This window comes from Protopterus annectens, chromosome 7.part0 (assembly GCF_019279795.1).
Source record: "Protopterus annectens isolate FY-2018-M chromosome 7.part0, PAN1.0, whole genome shotgun sequence".
NCBI classification, from domain to species: Eukaryota; Metazoa; Chordata; order Ceratodontiformes; family Protopteridae; genus Protopterus; species Protopterus annectens.
This window is the reverse complement of record NC_056739.1, coordinates 509059736-509084679: the sequence shown is the minus strand read 5'-3', so window position 1 is coordinate 509084679 and position 24944 is coordinate 509059736. Positions and strand designations below refer to the sequence as shown.

General features: G+C 38.8%; 1 protein-coding gene across 1 annotated transcript in view; it reads right to left on the bottom strand.

Annotated features, from left to right (window-relative positions):
• The window catches only part of LOC122806571 (transmembrane domain-containing protein TMIGD3-like), a 270705-nt gene that overhangs the window by 157904 nt on the left and 87857 nt on the right, over nucleotides 1–24944 (bottom strand). Inside the window, exon 2 of the mRNA XM_044077108.1 lies at nucleotides 3081–3401. Coding sequence (XP_043933043.1) covers nucleotides 3081–3401 — 321 coding nt within the window. The remainder of the gene's footprint in view (nucleotides 1–3080; nucleotides 3402–24944) is intronic.

Genomic DNA, 24944 nt, shown 5'->3' with positions numbered 1-24944 from the left:
GTCAACAGCCTGGCCAATTGTTAAAAAAGATTTCTCACAATCAAGGAGAGGTTTGAAAAAACCATTAGATCTCTTAAGCTTGACCTCACAAAGTAGATCTTCTATCATTGCCTGGGGGTAACCTCTATTCATAAAAAGTTGTTTCAGAAAAATGCACTCGGAAGTAAATTCAGAAAGCTTACTACACATCCTTACTGCCCTCACCAGTTGACCCTTAACAATAGCTCTTTTTTGTTTATAGGGGTGAGAACTAGAGTAGTGTAAAAAGGAGTTGCAGTAAGTAGCTTTCCTGAAAATGGAGGATTGAAAACTAGAAGTAATTTGGTCTTTAGTTAATTTCACATCTAAATAATCAATGCTTTCCTTAGAAAAATTGTAAGTAAACTTAAGGAAAGAAGTAGTAGTGTTCAGAAATTCAACTAAAGACTCTGCTAGTGTCGCCTCTCCTTCAAAGAGGATGAAAACATCATCCAAAAATCGCGTATAATAATGGATGTGTTTCATCCAGTCCGGGTTATTGAAGAGATAGTTTTTTTCCCAGTATGCCATGAACCCATTGCCACACCTTGAGTTTGCAAGTAGATAGATCCATCAAAAGTGAAGAAATTAGATGTGAGAACTATATCTAGTAGTTCAGTGACGTTATCGATCTCCCCTTTCGGTGCTTTAAATTCATTAAGTAACAAGCTGATCCATTCAACCACTTCTTGGTGCGGAATTGACGTGTACAAATCGACAACGTCGATGGTAAGAAAGTTGTGAGAATTGTTAAAGGGAATATTGTTGATGTTGGTCAAAAAAGACCAGGAGTCTTTACAAATGCTGGGTACCAATTTAATATATTTTGAGAGTATAAAATTAATATATTTAGAACATGGATAGGTCATAGAAGATCTTCCATCTATTAACGCTCTCACAGGAGGGTCACTACTGTTCTTATGGACCTTGGGTATCCCAAACATTACCGGTACTTTTGGTGAAACAATATCTATATATTTGTATGTGTCCACATCAATTTGTTTAAACTTATGGCAAACTCTTATGCAGGACTTCAAATATATAACGGCTTCATATAATTTGATAAAAGACGTGAAATATAATAACCAAATACTCTTATCCAAATACTGGAAGGATAAATTATTACCGATTGATGATAATAAAATATTGAAAGCAATTAATTTAACCTTAATATCAGTATCTCTTCAAAAGCTATTATTTACTCAGCTGATGATATTTAATAACGCTTATTACTCTCGTCTCAGTCTGCATAAATTCAACTCTAAAAATTCACCTAAATGTCCATATTGTATCGATCAAATGGCTGACCTTTTACACATGTTCTGGAGCTGTAAATGTATATTCAAACTTTGGAATTCTTTAAAAATTAAATTACAAAAAATGGGTTATCAACAGTCCACACTTTCTTTGGAGTTTATGATTCTTCATATTCCTCCGAATAACTTGGACAGATCCCAAATGATCATACTCATAAATATTTTCTTGTTAATGAAGCTTTATATAGCTACAAATTGGCTGAATCTATCTCAGACTTCATGGGAAAACTTTAAAAGTGTAGCGATAAAACATATTTTAGCACATAAATTACTAATTAAAGATCATAAGAAAAATATAAATAATACAAAAATATGGGAGCAAATCTTTAACATTGTGTTAGCTTAATGTTCTAATCCACTTTTCCCCGGGAAGTACATACTTAATATGGAGGTTAGTATAGATAAGCCTTATATTGATACTAGATTTTTTTTAATACCCTTTTAGAATTTTATCTTAATGTATAATGATCTTATGTAACTGTTGGAAGCATTCATGTATATAATGTACATATGTTGTAGTATTGTATTAACAATTGGAAAAGAATAAAGATTTATTATTGAAAAAAAAAAACTATGCACTGCTGAAATGCTCATTCCAGCATTCTTTGTCTCAACTTTACCAGCGCACGTGTGCTACACTCATTCATTACTTATGAAGGACTGTTCTCTTACACAGACTTTATTCAGTCTCAAAAACATTCCTTATTTTTTTACCAGTATTATTTAACTGAAAATTTAAGACATGCAACATAAAATTTGTCCATTTGGTCTCAGCTGAATTTCCCTATAATTCAGTTATGTTGCCAGAAATGTAGCTTACCCTGCTCAGGTTGGATGAGCTGTGCTGTTCAAATGTTATGTGTCATGTACAAAATACATGGCCATGCACTGCACTGAAATACCATTTGCATTATTATGACTCATTCATTTAAGCAGTTTGCAGAACGTCTTAACTGTAACCCCTGAAATACCAACCAAGTATATAATGCTGGTATCTGCAATATAGTGCCTGCACCCCTGCATACACAGAGATACTGATATGCAGATTTGAACTGGCAATCAAGTACTCTTATCACTTTTACACATGCGTATGCATATATGTATGCATGTGCATACACACACACATAAACACACACACACACACACACACACACACACACACACACACACACACACACACACACACACACACACACACACATGCATACTCTCACTCTTTTTCTATATTGCACTACACTACTTGCCTGGATATGCAGTCTAAGCATGAAGAAATTGCTTGATTAAATCATGTGTAGACATCTGCATTTCATGTGGTGATCTCAAGAATACTGTATAGTAAAGATTGTATGAATCCCTGCATTAAACAACAATCACTATAGAGTGGTGCATTGGGATATACAATGGTCTTATTTAAGCAAGCTATAGCTCCAGACTACCATAGTTACATACTGTTCTTAAAGGCCTCACTGGTGAGTAACGCAAGGCTACTGAACAGTGAGGGGTCCATGGCATGGAACCACTTATCTGCTATACAAAGCCACTTACACTAGCTTGTGTAGTATGCAGGCTAAGTATGCATTCCAGTCTTCTCATTAGCATTTTATAGTTAACAAAAATAACACTCAAAATAAAGAGTGCATTATGAATTTAGATGTACAATACCTTTTTATGCCAACTGCTGAACACTTTCAAGTCACTGTACCTTAATGGAATAATAACATCAGCTCATTTTATATAGTTTCTTACTTTCTGACACCTTCATCTCAGTATAGTCCATTATGTCGCTGCCAGTGATTTCAATTCCACACCAGTACCAGCCTGCATCTTCTAGACTTAATGGTTTTATAACGACTTTCGCTATGAGTTCATTGTCTGTAATTATTATTCTTCCATTATCAGCAGAATTGGAATTAGGTGTTTCAACTAATATGCTACAGGAGATCCTGTAATATCCTTTACACCAGTATTTTGCATAATTTTTATAAGCAGGACCATAAACGCAGGATATTTCCATTGTTTGGCCGATATATCCTTGTATTGACTTTTCCACTGTTATGCTTTGGCTTCCTAGAATTAAAAAAAAGTTTAAATGACTCTAGTTACTTATGGGGAAAAATAGATATTATTTTAAAAATAAAATCGTCAAATTAAGCATTGATGAAAGCTTATGTATGCTTTTATTAATCCTTGGGAGAAAACTCAATATTTTTTACTCTTTGAGTAGTTGTGATTCATTTTATTTGAGCAAAGTATCCATTATGTTGTTTTAAAATAGACTTCAGCGTAATCCCTTCAGGTATAATTTCCCCCATAACTCTGTGTTACAGCTGCATTTTATCAGTTGTACTTTGCAGTAGTAGCAGGGTTTCCCATTTTGAATTTCTAAGACATAATCAATGCATAGTGGGGTATGATAATGAGATACTAAGAAAGTACTGTGACACAGTGCTCATACTGGCTGTACTATCAGGTGCAACACAGGAAACCTGCGATGGCTGCAGTGTATTATTCTAGCATATTATTCTGTTTGTGTCTCAATATAAATATTTAGGGCGTATGTATATCCCTCACTTGCCTTTTTACACATACTAACACAACTACTAATAAGGTACTGTACAATTAAAACTCTGCTGGATAATTTTGCATCTACTCTCTGTCCCTCTGCCTGAACTGCCATTGTTAATAAAGCCCTTCTTCCTGAACTAGAATATGTGCTTCCACTATTTAACTTTTAACTCTGCAAAGACTACACAATACTGAAAAAAATTGCAGATTTGTCCTCCCTGCAGGTACTTAAACACACCACTGCAACCTCCTTCAGAGCTTAAATTGGATCCCTTTAAATGAAAAACATACTTGGTACTTTTCTGTACAAAATATTAAAAGAAGGCTACAGCTCACCATTGAAAATGAAATTACCTTTCAGGGCACATGTTTACTAGATAGGAAAATCACAAGACAATACATGGAGAATGTGCTTTGTCCAGACTAGGACCATCATTATGAAACAAAATTACATCCCAAATATGGTCACAAGAATTACTTAAGTATAAAAATGCTCACCTTGTATACCTACATAGTGAAACCAGTTGTAAATGCTGCAGGTCTATATTATAACCTTGAAGTTACATAATCACGATTACCCATTCATCGACACATAATTGTTGAATATCCTCTTCACCGAACATCCACATCATCAATTTCTTTCCAAGGGAAAGAAATTGGTAGTCCAACAACCCATGACACAATATAACAAACACTATTAAGTGGAGGGCTTCACCCCCACACCCTCCAATGTGGGGGGCTGTGCTCCCCACAGCACCCCCAACTAAATATACTAACTCCGAGATCGCACTACAGTAGGGAAAAGGGCAGATTTAAAATAATGGCCAACTCATTTATTTCCCTTGGAAAGAAATTGCTGATGTGGCTGTTCACTCAAAAGGATGTTCAATACTTAGGTGTTGATTAAAAGGTACTCGTGTTTTTGTACCTTTGAATATTTAATATAGACCCAATGCCGCAAGGACAATGACTAGCCACACTGACCCTTCACACAATTAAACCAGTTATAAATGCTGCAGGGACAATGGCTAGCAATACTGACCCTTCATACAATTCAACCAGTTGTAAATGCTGCACAGACAATGGTTAGCAACACGACACTTCACACAATGAAACCAGTTGCAAATGTAAATTGTATATAATATCCATATTTGTTTGTTCTACCTTAGATTCATAGTTGTACAATTATGGATAAGTATTGCTAATCTCTCAGTTAGCACATTATGTTTAATCTCATTTATACATTTTGTTTAGCTTTTTATGTTTATATAAAAAACAATCATAATTCATGATCTGTATTCTGGAACAACTATACTAAGTACACTAAGTGTACACAATCTGTATTCAGGAACATCTACACTAATTATACACTAAATATACACAACCTGTATTCAGGGACATCTACACAATGTGTAAATCATTCTGAGTGAACAGACAATACAAGCCTAGCTCACACCTTTTTCTTCCTAATTTTAGTTTTCCTACTGATTTTCTTCCAGGCTTAAATATCAAGGAGGAATTCATAAACATTACCACAAAGTGTAGACTACATGTACATTTAGTGCAATCCTTGTGCGTACCTAGAAAGCACAAAAAATGTGGTAAGTATGTTCTTGAATACAGATCGTGTATACTTGGTTTAGGCATTAATGAATCTGGCCTCTTAGTCTTAAGTACTGGATAAACACTTTCCACAAGAGTGCGATGATACTGAGCTGGAACCAAAAGATATCAAGGAAGAAGTGCAACAGGGAATGGTTTCTGTTACGCACATTGCTGGATAAGAAGTGAGTGGTCCAGGCAATTGTACAAAAGTTATGCAGTGTCTGTGATGTTCAAGAAATGTTTGCAGCAGAATATTTCCAAAAAGAAAAGACATACTGTAAGAATAAGACTGGAAAAGAACTTACCTATTGAAGGCATTTGGTTTGGGAAAGATTTATTGAGCTGTTGTTCTTTAAATCCACAAATATTCATGCATTAATACAATTAGTGCTTGAATGAGTTTTGTGACGTAACTTTTGATCTTTCGGAATGCAGAAAAGGTTATGACTGTATTAGAGGCAAAACAAAATGTTTATCCCTAGCTGCACCATTATTAAGAATGATATTGTGAGTTCAGTGCAGAACTGACATATTGATGGAAATGGATTTCATAGACATTCCAAGGCCACCAATTCTTATGACCATTCACATCGTGACAGTGCCCTCGCTGATGCTATACTTCTATTCTCTAGGAGCACCGTACCAGTCAGTCCCTGAGTAAATGTAATCTAGGTTATATTTAAAGGAAGATTGTGAATTACACTGCTTTACATGTTGAGGCGGTTTATTGGACATTAAAAAGTACTCTAAAGACATTTGCAAAAATGTGTATATAATTATCCATGTTTATGATGAAAGATATGTTTAGATATGGTTGGGGAAGGTGTGTGTGAACTGAATTACAATATTATGAATGTCTCATTTTATAAATCTAAATGGTATGAATGGTACTTTGTGATAAAAGGGGCAGCTCAAAATATTACTTTTGTGGGGAAGAAGATGATTTAGTAAGTGAATGCAGTAGAAGAGAATACTCTTAACACAGTCAAACAAGTAATAAAGCAAAACAGTAGCTTCTTCTTTTGGCTTTTCCCAGTTAGGGGTCGCCACAGTGGATCATCTGTCTGCTCATGACTGGCAGTGGAGTTTTATGGCATTGAGTTGCCAGCCCAGCCTTCCACAGAAGGGACACACATGCATGCACTCACATCTAGGGACAATTTAGAGTGTCCAATCCACCTACAACATGTCTTTGGGATGTGGGAGGAAACTGGAGCACCCAGAGGAAACCCACACAACCACAGGGAGGACATGCAGACTCCGCACAGAAGGCACCCCAGCTGAGGATCGAATTGGAGAACCTCTTGCTGTGAGGCAGCAACACTAACCGCTGCACCAACGTGGCCACCCTAATATAGCAAAGCAGTATAAAGCAGATATTATGAAACTAAGAGGCCTATGTAGGTGGATCTGAAGTCATAATGCAAGAAGATAATGAAAATGTACATTTAGAACTGTCAAAGGAATAACAAAGTGATATACAAAAGCAGGTGTGGTGGTGGTGGGGGGGTTGCATAAACCAGAGGAAGAACAGGAGTTACTGAACAATGACAGGAATTATTTGCTACGAAATGTAGAAAGGAAGGGGATGGATTCTCAAGCTGGGGGAAAAATAGATTTACAGCTTTAGAAGAAGGTGGTAATGTAAAAATTAAATTAAATATCTTCAGTAGGAGGAAGGGAAAGGATAGAAAAAGAAGAAAGTACCTAGAAAGACAGACATTTTAACAAAAAAAAAAACAACAAAAAAAGAAAGATGCCAGAGCCAAGGGACAGTACGGGGTAATAAATGTCAGTAAGCATAGATTGTAACACATAAGTATAGATTACAGAAAATTAAAATGACATGACATGAAAATATATTTGTCAATTATAAGCCAAATCAAGTGTGTTTTTAACCCTCCATTGCATCCTGCTAGAGTGGGAGAAACTCAAGGCCAACTGGAGATCAAGTTCTACTGTACAGAAGCTTGTTAACTAAATGATCAGCGACAATACATCTCTAGATTACAGAGTGGAACTGACAGGAGGCCTTGTGCACTGGAACAGAGTGTATGACTAGAAATGTTCTGACAAGTAAGGTGGACCACAGTTATGAAGAGCTATGTAAAGCTGCACAGGGGACTTGTAGATAATTTATTGCTTCATTGATAGCCTGTGCAAACTCTGCAGAATTAGTTATATAATGGTATCTTGAAACTGCAGTTAGTAACTAAGCCGCGTATTTATACAGTAAATATAAACAAGCAAGTTCTGATTAAGGAAGACCAATATCTAATTCATTGCAATCATTTAAACAAGAGGAAGCCAGTGCATGTAGGGGGATACTCTGCAAATAGAAGTAAGAAGATCTGACCAAAGGAGAGATCTGGTCCTTAAGTATTAATCTGTCATCAAAATCATGCTAAGAATATACATCTTTGGCTCAAATGAAAGTTTGTAACCCTGATGAAAGTTATCAGGGGACAAAGTACATACAGGAGTCCCCAAATATTGCATGGCCGATCAAGCTTAGAGGTATTACATTTGAGCCTCATGCTGACCATCCACTTATGGATAAGTTCCAGGTCATGTGAAATATAGTTAATGGCAATCACAGAATTCTGAGGAAATGAGAGGCATGGATGTTTGTCATCAGCAGAGCAATGATATTGCACATTTCTTGTGCAAATAAATCATCTAGTGGCAATAAGTAAATGGTGAGCAACTAAGAGCCAAGAATCAAACCCTGTGATACAATGCAAACCAAGGATGGGGGAGAAGAATTTATCCTTGAATCCACCATCTGAGGTTGAACAAATAGGTATAAGACAAATCAATCAAGGACAGCCTCAAACATATCATTGTAATGTTCCTTCCTTCCATCCATCCAGCCATCCTCAACTCCTTTTTCCCATTTTACACATGGCTTTGGGGTGTCATTTCAACAGTGACAATCATCTCAAGCCATGGTTTATACCACCGGGTGGCTAGCCCTGCCACAGTAGTTCATTTGTACCATTCACTCACATACACAGTAGCACCTATGGCCAATTTAGTGTCCAATCTACCTACCAGCGTCCAAAAGAATAAAGAGGTCCACCAAAGGGCCAGAACTGAATAATAACACTGATTGTGCACAACTAGGAATCATTAAAAACTTTAGCAAGAGTTACAACAGTACTGTGTTCATAGGTAGTTACTAGGTTTGAAGTCCAGGGGAACATTTAGAAATATAGCCCAAATTCCCAGTTGTCCCTAAGCAGTCTGCTGAAGAAAGTGTGGAATGTGGTGGTAGGTACAGATGTTCAGGAACTCTTACAAAAAGAAATTAATTTGACAGAGACATAAAAGGCAATATGGAAGGTAAAGTAAATTCAGTACCACAGAACGATTGTACTATTTTTAGAGACATGACAGTTTCAGAAAAATCAGTAGCCAGGATTCACTAATCCTCCGTGTAAGACTAAATAAGTCTTACTCGGAAACTGCAGCCTAAGAGGATGATGTCAGCGCGCCATGCATATTCATGAGGGTGTGCTGACTCAACTCTAAGGCTAACACGGAGCATGCACAAGTGCAGGGGGCATGTCAGACTGCCAAGCAGTCCAAAAATCCATGCCCCTGCAAGTCCCTCAATCTGCAAATGTCAACTGAAATGAGCGAGTCCGCTCAAATGTGTACATACCCAACACTACACTCCCCCACATTCTAAATCCCTGTACAATTCTAAAATGTAAAACTTTCCTTTTTTTTTTATTATTCCCGATATAGCTGCCCGTATTTGCCCGTGTTTGCGCAGGTTTGCCCATTGCTTAGCTACAGTTAGCAGTTTAGAGATCAAAGAGGATAATAAGAAACTTATATAAAATTAAGTCAAATAGCAATAGTGTAGTGACAGAGCCTTTGCAGAAAAAGGAGGAATTCCCGGTTCGAGTCCCACCACTCCCCTTTGTATTTTCTGTAGGAAACCAGTATAGAAAAATAATTCCTGACATTTATCTTTTAGATTTTAGTAAAAAGCATTGAAATGGCCTATGTAGTAGTGAACAATATTTTATATAGATATAAGAAGGTGAATTGGTTATGCATACTGATGAATGCATAAGTAACATATCTTAAGCAATCTGAAACACTGCTAAGCAAAGTTTACCAGTATTAAGCACATTTAAGTATAAATGCTCATAGCTTAGCACTGGTTTAACTAGTGCAATGGCTTTGCTTGGAGCTGCGCATCGCACCAACTAGCGCAAACAAAACATGTTTGCACATAGCTGCGCACCGCACTAACGCAACGTTGGGCAACGTCGGGCAACGTCGAGCAATGTAGAGCAACGTTGGGCAAAGTTGAGCAAAGTCGGCTAAACACAGCCACACCCCCTAGCCAGTCTGGCCAGTAGTAAAATAAAAAGCAATGACAGGCCTTGAACCTGGGATACTGTGCACCATAATCACACTACTGAACCACTAAGCCATGACAGCTTTTGGTATTCATGCACTGTCAACACACATATACATATTAATGAAAGTTTACCCAGTGCTAAGCAGGTGTGCTTTCAGCTGCGAAATTTCAAAACCAGCCAATCACAAATAAGTGTGGGAAATGACGCATATTTAAGCTCCATAGGTGGGAATACTTGCCATAACTGGTTGTAGCTCCCATCTTCAGGCAGCATGGCTGGTGTTGGAGAGGGCTCTTGCTTCTGAGCGCAACGGTGGGGCATTGAGGAGTCAAAAATGATGGTTTGGCTCCTCGTCCATAATCATGATGCCAGACTCTTGCAGGGCCAGTTCCAGGGCACTGAATACAAAGCGGAATCCTGGAACCGTCTCGCACATGATCTCACCAGTGCCACAAGCGTCCCTTAGACTGGTGAGCAGGTCAGACACAACTACTGAGACCTGAAGAGACGCAAGGAGGACTGACTGAACCAGTGGATACAGGAGGCCCGTGGGATGGAAAATGCCCCACTACTGAGTAGGTAGCCATAGAATGAATTATGTAAGAATTGCTATCATAGTATATATTATGGATAGGTATGTCTCAATATCACTTAATTTACTTCACAGCTGCAGGTGTCCGTGCTGCGAATCAGCAAGCCTATGCAGATAGGCTGCTAAGGCTACACCACCAGGCAGGTTAGTAATTATTCTGCATGTATTGATATATAAAATAAGTGAGAGAGCCTGAAAAAAAGTGTTGTAGCCCATTAATAAAGGTATAATAAGTCTTGAATAACATCTCTGCATGTACTGTTATATAAAATAAGTGAGAGAGCCTGAAAACAAGTGTTGTAATCCATAAATAAAGGTATAATATGTCTTGAATGAGACTTCTGCATGCACTGATATATCAAATAAATGAGAGAGCCTCTAGAAAAGTGTGTAATGTAATTAATAAAGGTATAATTCCTGGAGTGTGTCCGTGTCACTTTCTTCGAAATGCTGTTGTACTTTTGCATTATAGAAATAGTACTGTTGTATTAAGTGCTGTCAACCCACACTTGGGTAATGCCCATAGAAGGTGGATGAAGGGAGTGCCAGTAGCTGTTAAGCATATATACAGTCCTCAACTGTTGGTTCATGGCTGGCATGTATAGGTAAATCTGGCACATGAGTAGCTTGTTATTGTGTTCCCCAGAAATGTCAGTGTGCTGCTAGAAATGTAGGGGGCCATTAAAATATAACTGATAATGTCACCTGAACACATCCAGATATGTAGATATATAAATATAAATAAAATATACAAATACGTAGCAGTAACATCTGCATCCTGGACAGTTTGTATGTTAGATACAGGTCAGGTATATAAGGAACTAGCAAAACCCATTTCACAATTTAACGGACATTGCCTAGTGTAATAAGACATATAGGGGATATATATCTGCAGTCAATAGGAATGTAGTGTAAACTATAAGTACATATAAGTTGTTAATGGAAGTATCTTTTTGCACCCTACTGTATGTGCATAAACAATGCAATTCCACACCTCAGTGGGTATGTCTAATCTCAAAACATTTGTTGGGACATATGTCCTATTAGTTTATAAATATCTGCATTTACTTTGATGCATGTGCCCTGTTCAAATACCACAATCTTGGTGGCCTGTTGCCACCAATCAATCCTGCATGCTGTTGGAATGTCCACTGTTTTTCTATATATGCATGTGCTATGCTTGCTGTTCAACTGTTGGAAATCTGGTGTGTTGGGTTAATGGAAATATTACTGCATGCTGTTACAACTAATTTGGAATGCTGTTGGCTGTTACCAACCCATATTTCATTAAATCCTCCTAAACATAGAACGTATGGGAAGGCTGGTCCCAGCGGACCCACCTGTCCCACCTCAGCTGTCGATGTCACATGGCAGCAGTAGGTCCGGTGCCCAGCCTGGGACCTCCTCCTCCATTGGCCCTGTGCCACCTTCAGGTGGAAGTGCTGCAGGGGATGGGGCTTGTCTCCCCCCTGCAAGTGTGGCTGGAGGAGGGCCACCTATCACCCTCTGAACGGACCGGGCTGTGGTGCGTAGGGAGATCGAGCGTTCAGTCGCTGATCCTCTACGCCAGCTTGAGGCACATGTGGCGTGACTCATAGGTGATCCTGCCCCACCTACGTAACCCCCAGCACAGCCACCCTCTGAGCTGTGAAGGTGCAGTGGTGACTGCCCATGGGTGGGGATCTCAGTTCCACTATTGCCATCTGTGGGCTCATGGGCTTACGATTTCCAAGCATCCTTCACCGTCAATGTTGTTCACCTACCACATGTGTCATATTCCGCCCCTGTATACATCTTGTTTGTCTTGTCTGTTTACCTCCCCAACCAACCTCTCCAAATATACCTACTTCCCCTACCCCACATTCCACTCTCACCTGAAAAAAAAGGGCAATCTGCACCCAAAAAAATTACGCCCCATACATAGCTGCCCATTTTGCACACATGTCCGATGAACACACAAACTGAAATTTAATTGGCAGTACAACATACTTCGTTGTCCTCACCCCTCTCTCAGGGGTGGAAGGTTTCAAATTTCCCTCAAAATTACTAGCATATGCACAGCTGTTGCTGTTAAAGAAATGGGCAACTATGGACCTTCCCTACACCCGCCCTGCACATCCCGAGCTGTTTTCCCTACTGTCTTTCCCTCTTTGTGCCCCTTTTTCACCACTTTCCTATCTCCCCATTTTCTTTTCTTTCAAAGAAATGAGCACAGGGGCTAGCAGGAGTAAGCACTTTTAAGCAGTAGTTAGCGGGTTAGCACGAGTGTGTGCTTGTGTGCGCTTAGCTAAGTATTCCTAAGCTTCATGCAAAACTACACAAACCCGCTTACAACTGCTTAAAAGTGCCTTAGTCAACCTGCATGTGAGGGCCCTTGTTCTGCTCAGCAGCAAAATAAAACACCACTTTCAGTCTCAAACCCGGACCTTGGACACACTAGACTGCATAAAGTACCACTAAGCCACAGTAGATATACAGCAAGTTGTTACTGAAATATATATATCATGCATCAGAATGAGTGAATGTAAAGGAAAGATAGGAATGCCATAACACAAAACCTGTTCTGTGGAACTTTACCAGCAGTTGTTGTGGAATTGCATTACATGACTGTGATAACAGAACCAGACATTCTAGCAGTAAATAATGTTACAGCAGCACTTTACAACCCCCACACAGTATCATAGCAGGACAATCCCCACCCAAATGTATGAAATACCTGTGTGTTCAGGGTCCAGCAAGGATGTAGGTAGGCATACTCAGTACTGGAATTGTCCAGTTTTCATGAGCATCCTGTGCTAATGTCAACAATAAAAAAGCACCAACTGTGCAGAAGTGAGTACATTAATATTCACAGTATAGCAGTTCACAAACAGTTCATGTGCCAAATTAATACATCTCAATAACTACATATTTATGGCAGCTAACTGTATAAATAGAAAATAAACTACATACTCCCATGTATCTTGTGTTAGCATTTGTAGGGGTGAGTACAATTCTACACTGACAACTGTGTACTGAAAGTGGCAACATTCTGGTCTGAGTACAACATTCAAATCATTGGCTACACCCCTAACTTCAGATATAAGAAGCATACTAACCTTCTGACTTACACAATGGTGTCCACAGCAAACAAGCATGGGCACCACTTTGGAAAACTTAAAGGGCTACACCTACCTGACCTAGCAATTTATAGCACTGAGTTGCTATGACAGTGAGTACTGCAATTACCACATAGCAGGCTATAGCTACACTACGCTTAAACATCGGAGATCGGGGGACAAAAAATATTTTTAATATTTTGCAACAGATTAAAATGCCAGTGGCCTTATATCTGGCCATTGGCATGCTTCCTCAACTGGATGCATCCTGTATATGGAGCTGTCATAGCTCTGTTTTGCTATTTGCAGAACGGTACTCCATTACCAACAGAGTACATTTCTGCAAATAACCCTACTCTTACTCGGACAGGTTAGTGTTTCCTGGATCACAAATTTACCTCATTTGCATAGCTTTCAGCAGCAAATGAGGTAATTTGCATAACATAACACAGTCCGTGCAAGAGTAGCTTTAGGAGCTCTCATGCATGCCCCTGCCGGCTGTTCCTGGATCGCTTGGCAGACATATTGGATGTCTGCAGTCTTACTCTACTCTTAGAGTCCATGCAAGCCTTTGTGAATCTGGCCCAGACTTTTTTACAGATGCCAAATTAATGTTTTATAAAAGGGCCTAAACGGTAATGAAATAGGAGCAGGAATAGTAAAATTATTGTGAAAAATAAAATGACAGCAAAAGAAAATTAAGTAATTCAAGACCATCCCTAGATAGCACAGGTTACAATGTAATAATGACTATTTTCAAAGACTGATAAAATAATAAAGGAAATAGAAAGTGAAGGAGTTTATGGGGTAAGTGGCACAGATAGCAGAAAAATGCTAATGCTAAAATATAAATGGCAGAGGAGATGAAAACCAAGAAAAGAAGGAGAGTAATAGCTTTTGGTACCATGAAATATATGATAAATTGTTATGGAGAATAATGGGGATATAAGCTATGCATAATGTGGTAATAAACTACATTAGGTTAGTGTATGATAATTTCTGATTAGTTCCATCAGTGAACTGATTATTATGTGAGACGATAGCGCTAAGAAAACGAATAAAACAGAATTGCCTTAAGAGTTCAGTCCCATTTGGATTTGTAATGAATGCAGTGAAAAATGAGATGGGAACTAGACATGAGTGAGTCAAGGGCTGAATTTAGAGAGGTGATAAAACTTCCATTATTGATTAATTTTGCAGATTATATTGTTGTGCTAGTTAGGAATAAGGTGTTGATTGAGATGTTGATTGAGGAAGTGTAGAAAGTTTTGCAGTAAGTTTTGAGAGAAGTGTTCTTTTAACCAAGTGATGAAAAATCAAGGGTTATAGAGGAGTAGTAAGAGATGGGAATATTTGTTTTGTGATGAAAGACTCTGAGGTCATAGTAGAGAAGATATGAAAGAGTTACTTATTAGCTGAGATACAGGAGATTTCAAATGCATGGAAAGTTTATGATCTAAGCTTTATTAAATAAGTGCATTAAATACAATTAGTAATATTAGGAAACTGAATGATGTAACCATTATGTAAATACTTAAAGCAAGCACCAGGCTCTATGAGATTAAGGACTAGAATGGCAGATTAAGCTGAACACTTACAGCTTTCCAAGATTAATCATATATTGTTCAATCAAATGCATACTTCAGCTTAGGAAAGTGAATCACCAGACTTTTTACTAGAGACTTTTGAGATGACTGTACAGACATAACTAATATTAGTTACTTTCCATAAGATAATACCTTTTCTGTTTTTGAATCATACTGTTTAGGTAAGATCTAATTATAATGGATTGTCGCTGGTATGTTCTTCTCACTGAGCTTAACTTTGAAGTTAGCTATTTAGTAATGTTCTTATAGTTCCACATTTTCATATAACATTTTAAATTTCTTCAAAATCTAAGATTTCCCAGAGTCACTATCATCCACTCACATTGAGATCAATTTTAAGCTATGGTTTATTAGTGTATATCACCAAAATGGTAATTTCCCTAACCAATCCATCCATCCATCCACAACCTCTTTTATTCCATTTTTGCAAATGGGGTTGTGGTGCCACTACACCTTGGCTTTAGATGATTTCTGGTAACTAATTAGTCAAGGGTATCTGCCAATAACCTTTGGTGAAGTCAAGTAGTGGTTTGACAGTTAGCCAACCAAGCTGCCTTAAGACTTCTTCTGTGCTGTGCATGGGGTATGCATCTGATTCTGCATGGCTGTTCAGTTTTCTGCAGTTCACCAAGTATCTGGTGCTGCACTCTTTCTTTGGCATTAGAATACCTGTTGAGGCCTTTGGACCTACCCATCAGTATTTGCCTAACTCTTTCAGGTACCTTGTCCATGTGGTGATCCATCAGGTGGGTATTCCCTAGTTTACCAATAAACAGATACCCAAATTCCTCTACTCCTAGGATTTCCTGAACCTGTACCAGAGCTTGTTGCTGGAAGGCGTCTTCCTCATTGATTGAGGTGTCAGACCAAGTCTCACTAAGGAGATCTGCTATCAGGTCCTCAGCGGTTCCTCCTGCTATCCAGTGCACATAGTGAGTAACAGGGTATGTCTCTGTCATTTTAGGGCTCTGTCATGTTAACATGATAACGTTTGTGCTTTGTCTTCCTAGCTGGTAAGTCTATACAATAATAAACATAACCCACCCTTTTCACAATGATGGAAATACTGTCTCAGGCTGATTGCTGTTTGTTATGTCTAACAAGAATAAACCCCATCACCTACTGTCCAACAGAATGCTCTCTGTCTCTGGTTGTACTGTCATACCAGACTTGCTGCTGCTGCTATTGTGCACATTCTAGGTGCTCCAAGGTTATCCCCATGAGCTCTCTAATCATAGTCCTCAAGTTTGGGACATATTCCATAAAATAATCCTTTTAGGAATAACACACATCCTCCCACTCATCAGAAATTAAATCCAAGGTCTTTCTCACCTTGTGAACATACAACACCTCAAAGGGAGAAAATGCCTGTAGGTTCCTGAACCATCTCCTGTTGGTATAGAGGAGATGGGTAAGTACACGTCCCATTTTTGCCTGCAACTGCCCTGCAAATGCATCAGTATGGTTTTCAATGTAGAGTTAAACCTCTCCACCAGACCATTTGTCTATGGATGGTAGGGTTTAATCTTTAAATGCTTTACCTCACAGCACTTACACAAACAGGTTATCACGTCTGTCATAACATTAGTACAACTATTTAACAGTATTTTTTCATAAAAAAACTAACCTGAAGAAATTTTCTAGTAAATGCACTGCCACATTGTCTGTTTCAATGGAAAACAAAATCCACCATTACTGGATGTAGTAAGAAATCTCAGGACATCCATAGATGATTTTTGAAACAGTTCTATGGTAGCAAGCAAAGGCAACAAACAGCCTTTGCTTTGCCTCCAGCCTTGCCAAAATTTCAGTATTCTCATAGATACTAGTCTGTTACATGCTCATAGGTACTAGTCTTTTACATTCTTTGCAATCCCTGGCAATAAAAGTTATTCATAAGTCATTTCAGTATGAGTTTTGATCAAATGGCCTGCACATAGAATGTCAAGGGCAATGGTCAGAAGTGCCTGTTATTAGGCCTTGCCCTCATTCAGGAGTCCATTCCCTGTACAGCAAACCTTTGTCCTTGTATATAGAACCCATACCATTGAGTATCAGCAATATCCATGGCTACCTCCCTAAAGTTCTGTAATAAAGAATCTAAGAGATGAGCCTTCCTTAACTCCTTTGTGGTGACTCTGCAGCCTCCCATCCAAAGGAAGACCAGTACCATCTGTCAGTGGTACCTTTAAGTCTGGCTTTTACCTTTTACCTCTTCCTTTGATGTAACCCCTTCCAAGAGAAGCCCAGAAGACAAGAACCTTTCCCTGCTAGTTTTGTTACTACTAAACAGCTCTTGCTATGAAGCAACCATAGCAACCGCTCTGGCTGAAACTGGGTTGCGTGTACTGCCTTCCAGTTCCATTTGCCTTCATGCATTTCTGCTTGTAACTGTATGCAAACTAGCAGCACATTCTCAAAGTCATTCCCTTTCAGGACTTCTTCAGGAAAACAATGAAACACTGCTGACTGCTTGATCTCTTGCTCCCCCTTTTATAATTTAGATAATCTTTTGACAAGGGTAGTTGAAATGATTCCATTCCATTTCCCTAGAAGTGGATTACTTAGGGCAGTATGGCTCCTTTGTAATCACTGCAGGCTTAAACTATGGTTAGGCAATGTCTATTTTAGCAATGGCTTCTCTCACTTCCAGAAATGCACAATATAGACTCTTGGGATAGTTTGCTGAAGCTGTTTTCTCCACACAAAACCCTATAAAACAGCATCAAGGTCAAAATAAACAATTATGAGATAGATTATCGATGTACAAACACAAGAAGACATAATTAATATATTACCTCTCATTCTTTAAAGTTTTGTGAAAGTTCTTCAGTAGATTAGATGATCACAAAAACAAGACAGAATCAAAACATAATCAACTTTTGAATGAACCCTAAACATGGAAAAAAAAGACATCTTCATTTGCTTAATATTACTCAGTCTCTTTCTGTTGGTATAATCCATAGCTCAGTCAGTGTTTGAATTTAATGTCACATAGGATTATAGCTATGACAGCCACAATTAAGGGTTATTCTGTTTTATAAACCTCTTTTAAACTATTCAGCTCTGCATTAGAATATGGTATGAGAACTGATGTCATGGGGGCTATTGGTACTGTTCATCATTTTATGAAGTTTTCCTTTGTTAACAGCTGTTGGATTTACATTCAACAGAACATATCAGCTGGTTGACTGCTGCATTTCTGTTACCATACATTAAGACAGAAGCTCCATTAGGGTCCTTATTTTATTATGAATTGCGCTGAAGGTGAAGCAGCTCTCAGTGAAAGGAGAATAATGCTAGGAATTAATTATTCAGATCTGGGCAAAGTGCAAGCTAAAGATCCATAGTAATCATTGTAATAATGACTACAGAACTTTAACTTCTGAGGTAAGCATTGAGTTAGTTTAGTGAATGGGCTTCAGAGCCCTGATTAACTGTGACCTGGCAGATATTAGTTCTTTTGAGGAAGGCCAAGGGCAGAGCCATGTATCAGAAAGGCTGGAAAGATAACCTTGATCTGTAACTGTACTCAGGTATAGCAGATAGTAAATTAATGGGAGGTAATTGATGTGACTGTTGCTTTGCTGAATACTGGCTAAAACACAACACAGTGTTTCTAATCAATGTGAACTAATTCTGCATGCTCAGGAAATAGGTTTGGTGTCAATGTTATGATGTAGTCATTAAACAACACTCCGGTTATGGCTGGCTTCATTTAAGACAAGTTGTGCTGAGGCAGGAAGTTTGTTCTATATTACAGTAGTTACTTAGATAAAAAGGTCCTTAAATAATCTGCAGAGATACATCTTACTTTGCCACCGCTTTTTGGCTTGTAACTCTGCCCTTCTTTTATTTTCTTCTAAACCAAAAAAAACAAATAACTGTTTTTACTCAATAATCTGTTCTGGCACCAGTAAGATAGTTGTGCTATCAAAGGAAATACAGAAATAGAAATGGTCCAAAGACAGTGGTAGTATGACAGCCTTTTAGAGGGAGTGGGACTCCTTCAAGCTACTTCATTCTGAGGAAAATGGGCTGGATGAAGAATGTGTCACAACACTTCACCGATTGTGTACCTTCTGTCCTTCTATGTATGCTTTAGTCCAGTCCGAATGGAATAACATGAAAGCACATATGATCAGGAGCTTTATGGTGGGATGAGCATATTCAAGATGAAATCCAAAAACACTACTAGGAGGGGTATTCATCTGAAATAACTGGTCACATTAATCTGGGCAGAATGATAAAAAAATATGTTTCTTAGAGTAAGAACATTCAAATTATAAATCAGCAACATGTGATGAAAAAGAAATTTTAAGTAATTTATATATGTTTGTGTGTGTGAGTGTGTGTGTGCATGTGTTTGTTTGTATATATGTATATATATATATATATATATATATATATATATATATATATATAGCTATAGATATATAGATAGATATATTATTTTTCAGCTTGGATTTTACTTTTAATAGTTATATATGACTATAGTTTGCATTGTATTTTGTTGTTAAACAGCTCAGCCACCCCCTGTAGCTATTGTGGAGGTTTATAACTATTTAGGCATGTAGAATTTATATATGAAAATTTCAGGGAAGTAATTTTTGGGATGCTTCTTTCAAACTTTCAAACTGCAGTATACTATTGAAAAATTCCTTTATAAATATAATCTTGCATTCACTGAAGTTACACAAATTCAGTGCTATCTGTGCTGCTGGGTGAATAGTATGCTGAAAGTTTTGAAAATGTGTGATCAAAATGTAAAGCCTTAGGCATTATCTGCATATAAAAAAGTATATGGCAAATTTTAACTAACACAATGATGTGTACGATTATAATTCCATGTATCTTTGGAATTAAGTCATCAGGGAGGTAAATTTATGGATCATTCTGTCTAACCATTGTATGACTTTGCACAGATTCATTTGTAAATGTCATTTCACGACAATTTTCAAATTTGAATTTAATGTCATAGTTCAGGTAACAGTGATCCATAAATGGTTTGTTTAAAATCTGATTTCATCAAGCATTTGCTTAAACTATTTTTAATATTTCACCAGCTTTCTAATATAGCCATGTTGTTCACAGTTTCCTTAATTACAGTTTCTTCTTATCTTTTCCCCTGGACTCTATTTTATTTATTTATTTTTTAGCATTTTTATGAAGGTATTGTCTGTCTTTTTATGGAAGAATATGTGAATTTGACTGCAGAATCTGCCATTATAAATCAGAATTAATGGTGAGAAAAAGTGGTTGCTAGTGATAGTTTGAAGGCTGTGAAGTAGAAGGGATTTGTGACGGACTGTGAGGCCTACGTCACCTGCAGTAGTTTTCTCCTACATGTATGTAGTACATTTGCTGCATAGGTAAAAAGAAATCTGACTGGTAGGCTTTCCTTGCCCATTTTATAAAGATAAATAGATAGATATAGATATGTGTGTGCATGTTTTGTAACTTGATACTAATCACTGAAATAGCAGGTAATCAATAATGGCTATAGTCAAGTTCCATTTTGTTGACTATAGCACAGTTTTTTTTGTATTCTTCTGGGTCATGAGTGTGGGGGGGATTCAGTAATCCTCCGTGTAAGACTAGCCAAGTCTTACTCGGAGACTGCCGTCTAAGACTATGATGTCAGCGCGCCATGCATATTCATGACGGTGCGCTGACTCAACTGGAAGGCTAACATGGAGCATGTAAGACTGCAGGGGGCATGTCGGACTGCCGAGAAGTCCAAATATCCATGCCCCTGCAAATATATAAATGTGAAAATGACAAGTGCAATGAGCGAGTCTGCTGAAATGTATACATAGCAAACACTACACATCCCCACATACTAAACGCCTTTGTAATTGTAAAATGTAAACTTTTTATATATATTTTTTATAATTCCCGATATAGCTGCCCGTATTTGCGCGTGTTTGCGCGGGTGTGTCCATTGCTTAGCTGCAGTTAGCAATTTCAACATCGAAGAGCATAATAAGAAATGTTTATGCAAATTAAGCTACATAGCAATAGTATAGTGGTAGAACCTTCGCACAAAGAGGAGGCATTCCCAGTTCGAGTCCCACCACTCCCCTTTCTATTTTATGTTTTAAATTAGGATATAAAATAATTCCTGACATATATGAATGAAATTTTAGTAAAAAGCATTGAAATGGCCTATGTATTAGTGAACAAAATGTATATATATAAATGTAAGAAAGTGAGCAGCATTAAGGATATTGACATATAATTGCCCATAGCTAAGCAGCGTTGTACCCAGAGCAATATAGCTGCCCATAGCTAAGCAACGTTGTACCCAGCGCAATACAGTTGCCCATAGCTAAGCAGCATTGTACCCAGCACAATATAGTTGCCCATAGTTAAGCAGCATTGCACCCAGCGCAATATAGTTGCCCATAGCTAAGCAGCACTTTACCTAGCTCAATAGGTTTGCGCTGAGCTGTACACCACACTAACCAGCGCACAGTCGGGCAATGTCGGGCAACGTCGGGCAAAGTGGAGCAACGTAGAGCAAAGTTGAGCAAAGTTGCCTAAACACAGCCACACCCCCTAGCCTGTCTGGCAGTAGTAAAATAAAAAGCAATAACACGGCTCGAACCCGGGACACTGTGTACCATAATCAATGTACTGAACAACTAAGCCATGACAGCTTAGCATAAACATGCACTGTTAACATACATATACTTATAAATGGAAGTTTAACCATTACTAAGCAGGTTTGCTGTTAGCTGAGAAATTTCAAAAACAGCCAATCACAAATAAGTGCGGGAAATGAGGCATATTTAAGCTCCATAGGTGGGAATACTCACCATAACTGATTGTAGCTCCCATCTGCAGTCAGAATGGCCAGTGCTGGAGAGGGTACTCGAGGGCATCAAGGAGTCAAAATACATGGTTTGGTTCCTTGTCCACCATCATGAGACAAGACTCATGCAGGGACAGTTTCAAGGGACGGAGTACAAAGCGGAGGCTTGGAACCAGTTAGCTCATGATCTCACCAGTGCCACAGGTGTCCCTCAGACTGGTGAGCAGGTCTGTCACCACCATGCAGACCTGAAGAGATGGAAGCAGGACCAACTGAACCGATGGATACAGGAGGCCTGTGACATGAGCAGGTAGCCATGGAGTGAAGTATGTAAGAAATGCTATTGTAGTCCATATAATGGATAGGTATGTCTCAATATCCCTTCATTTACTTCACAGCTACAGGGGTCCGTGCTGTGAATCAGCAAGAACTATGCAGATAGGCTGCTAAGGCTGCGCCACCAGGCAGCTTAGTAATTATTCTGCATGTATTATTATATAAAATAAGTGAGAGAGCCTGAAAAAGAGTGTTGTAATCCATTAATAAAGGTCTAATAAGTCTTGAATAACTTCTCTGCATGTCCTGTTATATAAAATAAGTGAGAGAGCCTGAAAAAGAGTGCTGTAACCCATTAATAAAGGTATAATAAGTCTTGAATAAAGTCTCTGCATGCAATGTAATATAAAATAAGTGAGAGTGTGAAAAAGTGTTGTAACCCATTAATAAAGGTATAATAAGTCTGGAATAAAAGTATTCTGCATGCACCAAAATATGAAATGAATGAGAGAGCCACTACAAAAGTGTGTAATGTAATTAATAAAGGTATAATTCCTGGACTGTGTAGGTGTCACTTTCTTTGATATGTCGTTGTACCCTTGCATTATGGCAATAGTACAGTTGTATTAAGTGCTGTCAATCCACACTTGGGTAGGTCTATATAAAGTAGATGAAGGGAATGCCAGTAGCTGTTAAGCATATATACAGTCCTCAACTGTTGGTTCATGTACAGGTTAATATAGCACATGAGTAGCTTGTGATTGTGTTCCCCAGAAATGTCAGTGTGCTGCTAGAAATGTAGGGGTCTGTTTAAATGTAGCTGATAATGTCACATGAAGACAGCCAGATGTGTAGATATATGAATATGTTGTGTCTTTTTGCTTTTCCCGGTTAGGGTTCACCACAGCGGAACTCCGGTCCGCTAATGATTGGTAGTTGATTTTTATGTGCCGAGTTACCAGTGCTGATGCACATCCTTCAACGAAGGTACGCTCATTCACGCATGTCTCCATGCAGAAGACGCTCTAGCTGAGAATCGAACCGGATAGCATCTTACCGTGAGGCGACAACACTACTGCAGCACCACCACCGCGGGTTGTAGATATATGAATATAAATGAAATATATAAATACGTAGCAGTAACATCTGCATCTTGAACAGTTTGTATGTCAGATACAGGTCAGGTATAAAAAGAACTATCAAGACCCATTTCACAATTTAATGGACACTGCCTAGTGTAATAATACATGTAGGGGATATATACCTGCACTCAGTAGGAATGTAGAGTAAAGTTATAAGTATATATAAGTTGTTAATGGAGTGATCTTTTTACACCCTACTTTATGGTCATAAATAATGCCATTCCACACCTAAATGGGTATGTGTAATCTGAAAAACTTTGTTGGGACATATGTCCTATTGGTTTATAAATATCTGCATGTACTTTGATGCATGTGCCCTGTTCACATACCACAATCTTGGTGGGTTGTTGCCACCAATCAACCCTGCATGCTGTTGGAATGTCCACTGTTGTTCTAAATATGCATGTGTTATGCTTGCTGTCCAACTGTTGGAATTCTTGTGTGTTGGGTTCATGGGAATACTACTGCATGCTGTTACAACTAATTTGGAATACTGGTGTCTGTTACTAACCCATATTGTCATTAAATCCTGCTAAACATAGAATGTATGGGAAGGCCGGTCCCAGCGGACCTGCCTCTCCCACCTCAGCTGGCGATAGCACCTGGCACCAGCATGTCTGGTGCTCAAAACGGGACCTCCTCCTCCAGTGGCCCTGTGCCACCTTTGGGTGGAAGCACTGCAGGGGATGGGGCTCGTCCCCCCATGCAAGCATGGCCACCTATCACCCTCCAAACAGTCCAGGCTGTGGAGCGTAAGGAGATCAAGCATCCGGTCGCTCATCCTCTACGCCAACTCTAGGCACGAGTGGCATGACTCACAGGTGAGCCTGCCCCTCCTACTCAGCCCCCAGCACAGCCACCCTCTGGTCTGTGAAGGTGCAGTGGTGACTGCCCATGGGTGGGGATTTCAGTTCCACTGTTGCCATTTGTGGGCTCATGGGCTTGCGATATCCAAACATCCGTCCCCGTCAATTGTGTTCACCCACCACATGTGTCATATTCCACCCCTGTATGCATCTTGTTTGTCTTGTCTGTTTACCTCCCCAACCTACCTCCCCAAATATACCTACTTCCTCTACCTCACATTCCACTCTCACCTAAAAAAAACAAAAAAAGGGCAATCTGTTCCCACAAAAAAATTATGCCCCATACATAGCTGCCCATTTCGCACACATGTCCGCTGGACATGTAAACTGATAATTATAATTGCAGTAGAACATACTTTGTTGTCCTCACCTCTCTCAGGGGTGGAAGGTTTCAAATTTCACTCCAAATTTCTAACATATGCACAGCTGTTGCTGGTAAGGAAATGGGCAGCTATGGACCTTCCCTACACCCGTATTGCACATCCCAAGCTGGTTTCCCTACTGTCTTTCCCTCTTTGTGCCCCCTTTTTCACCACTTTCCTATCTCCCCATTTTCTTTTCTTTCAAAGAAATTAGTGCGGGAGTTAGTGGGAGTAAGCACTTTTAAGCAGTAGTTAGCAGGTGTCCGCTAGTGTGCGCTTGTGTACGCTTAGCTTAGCA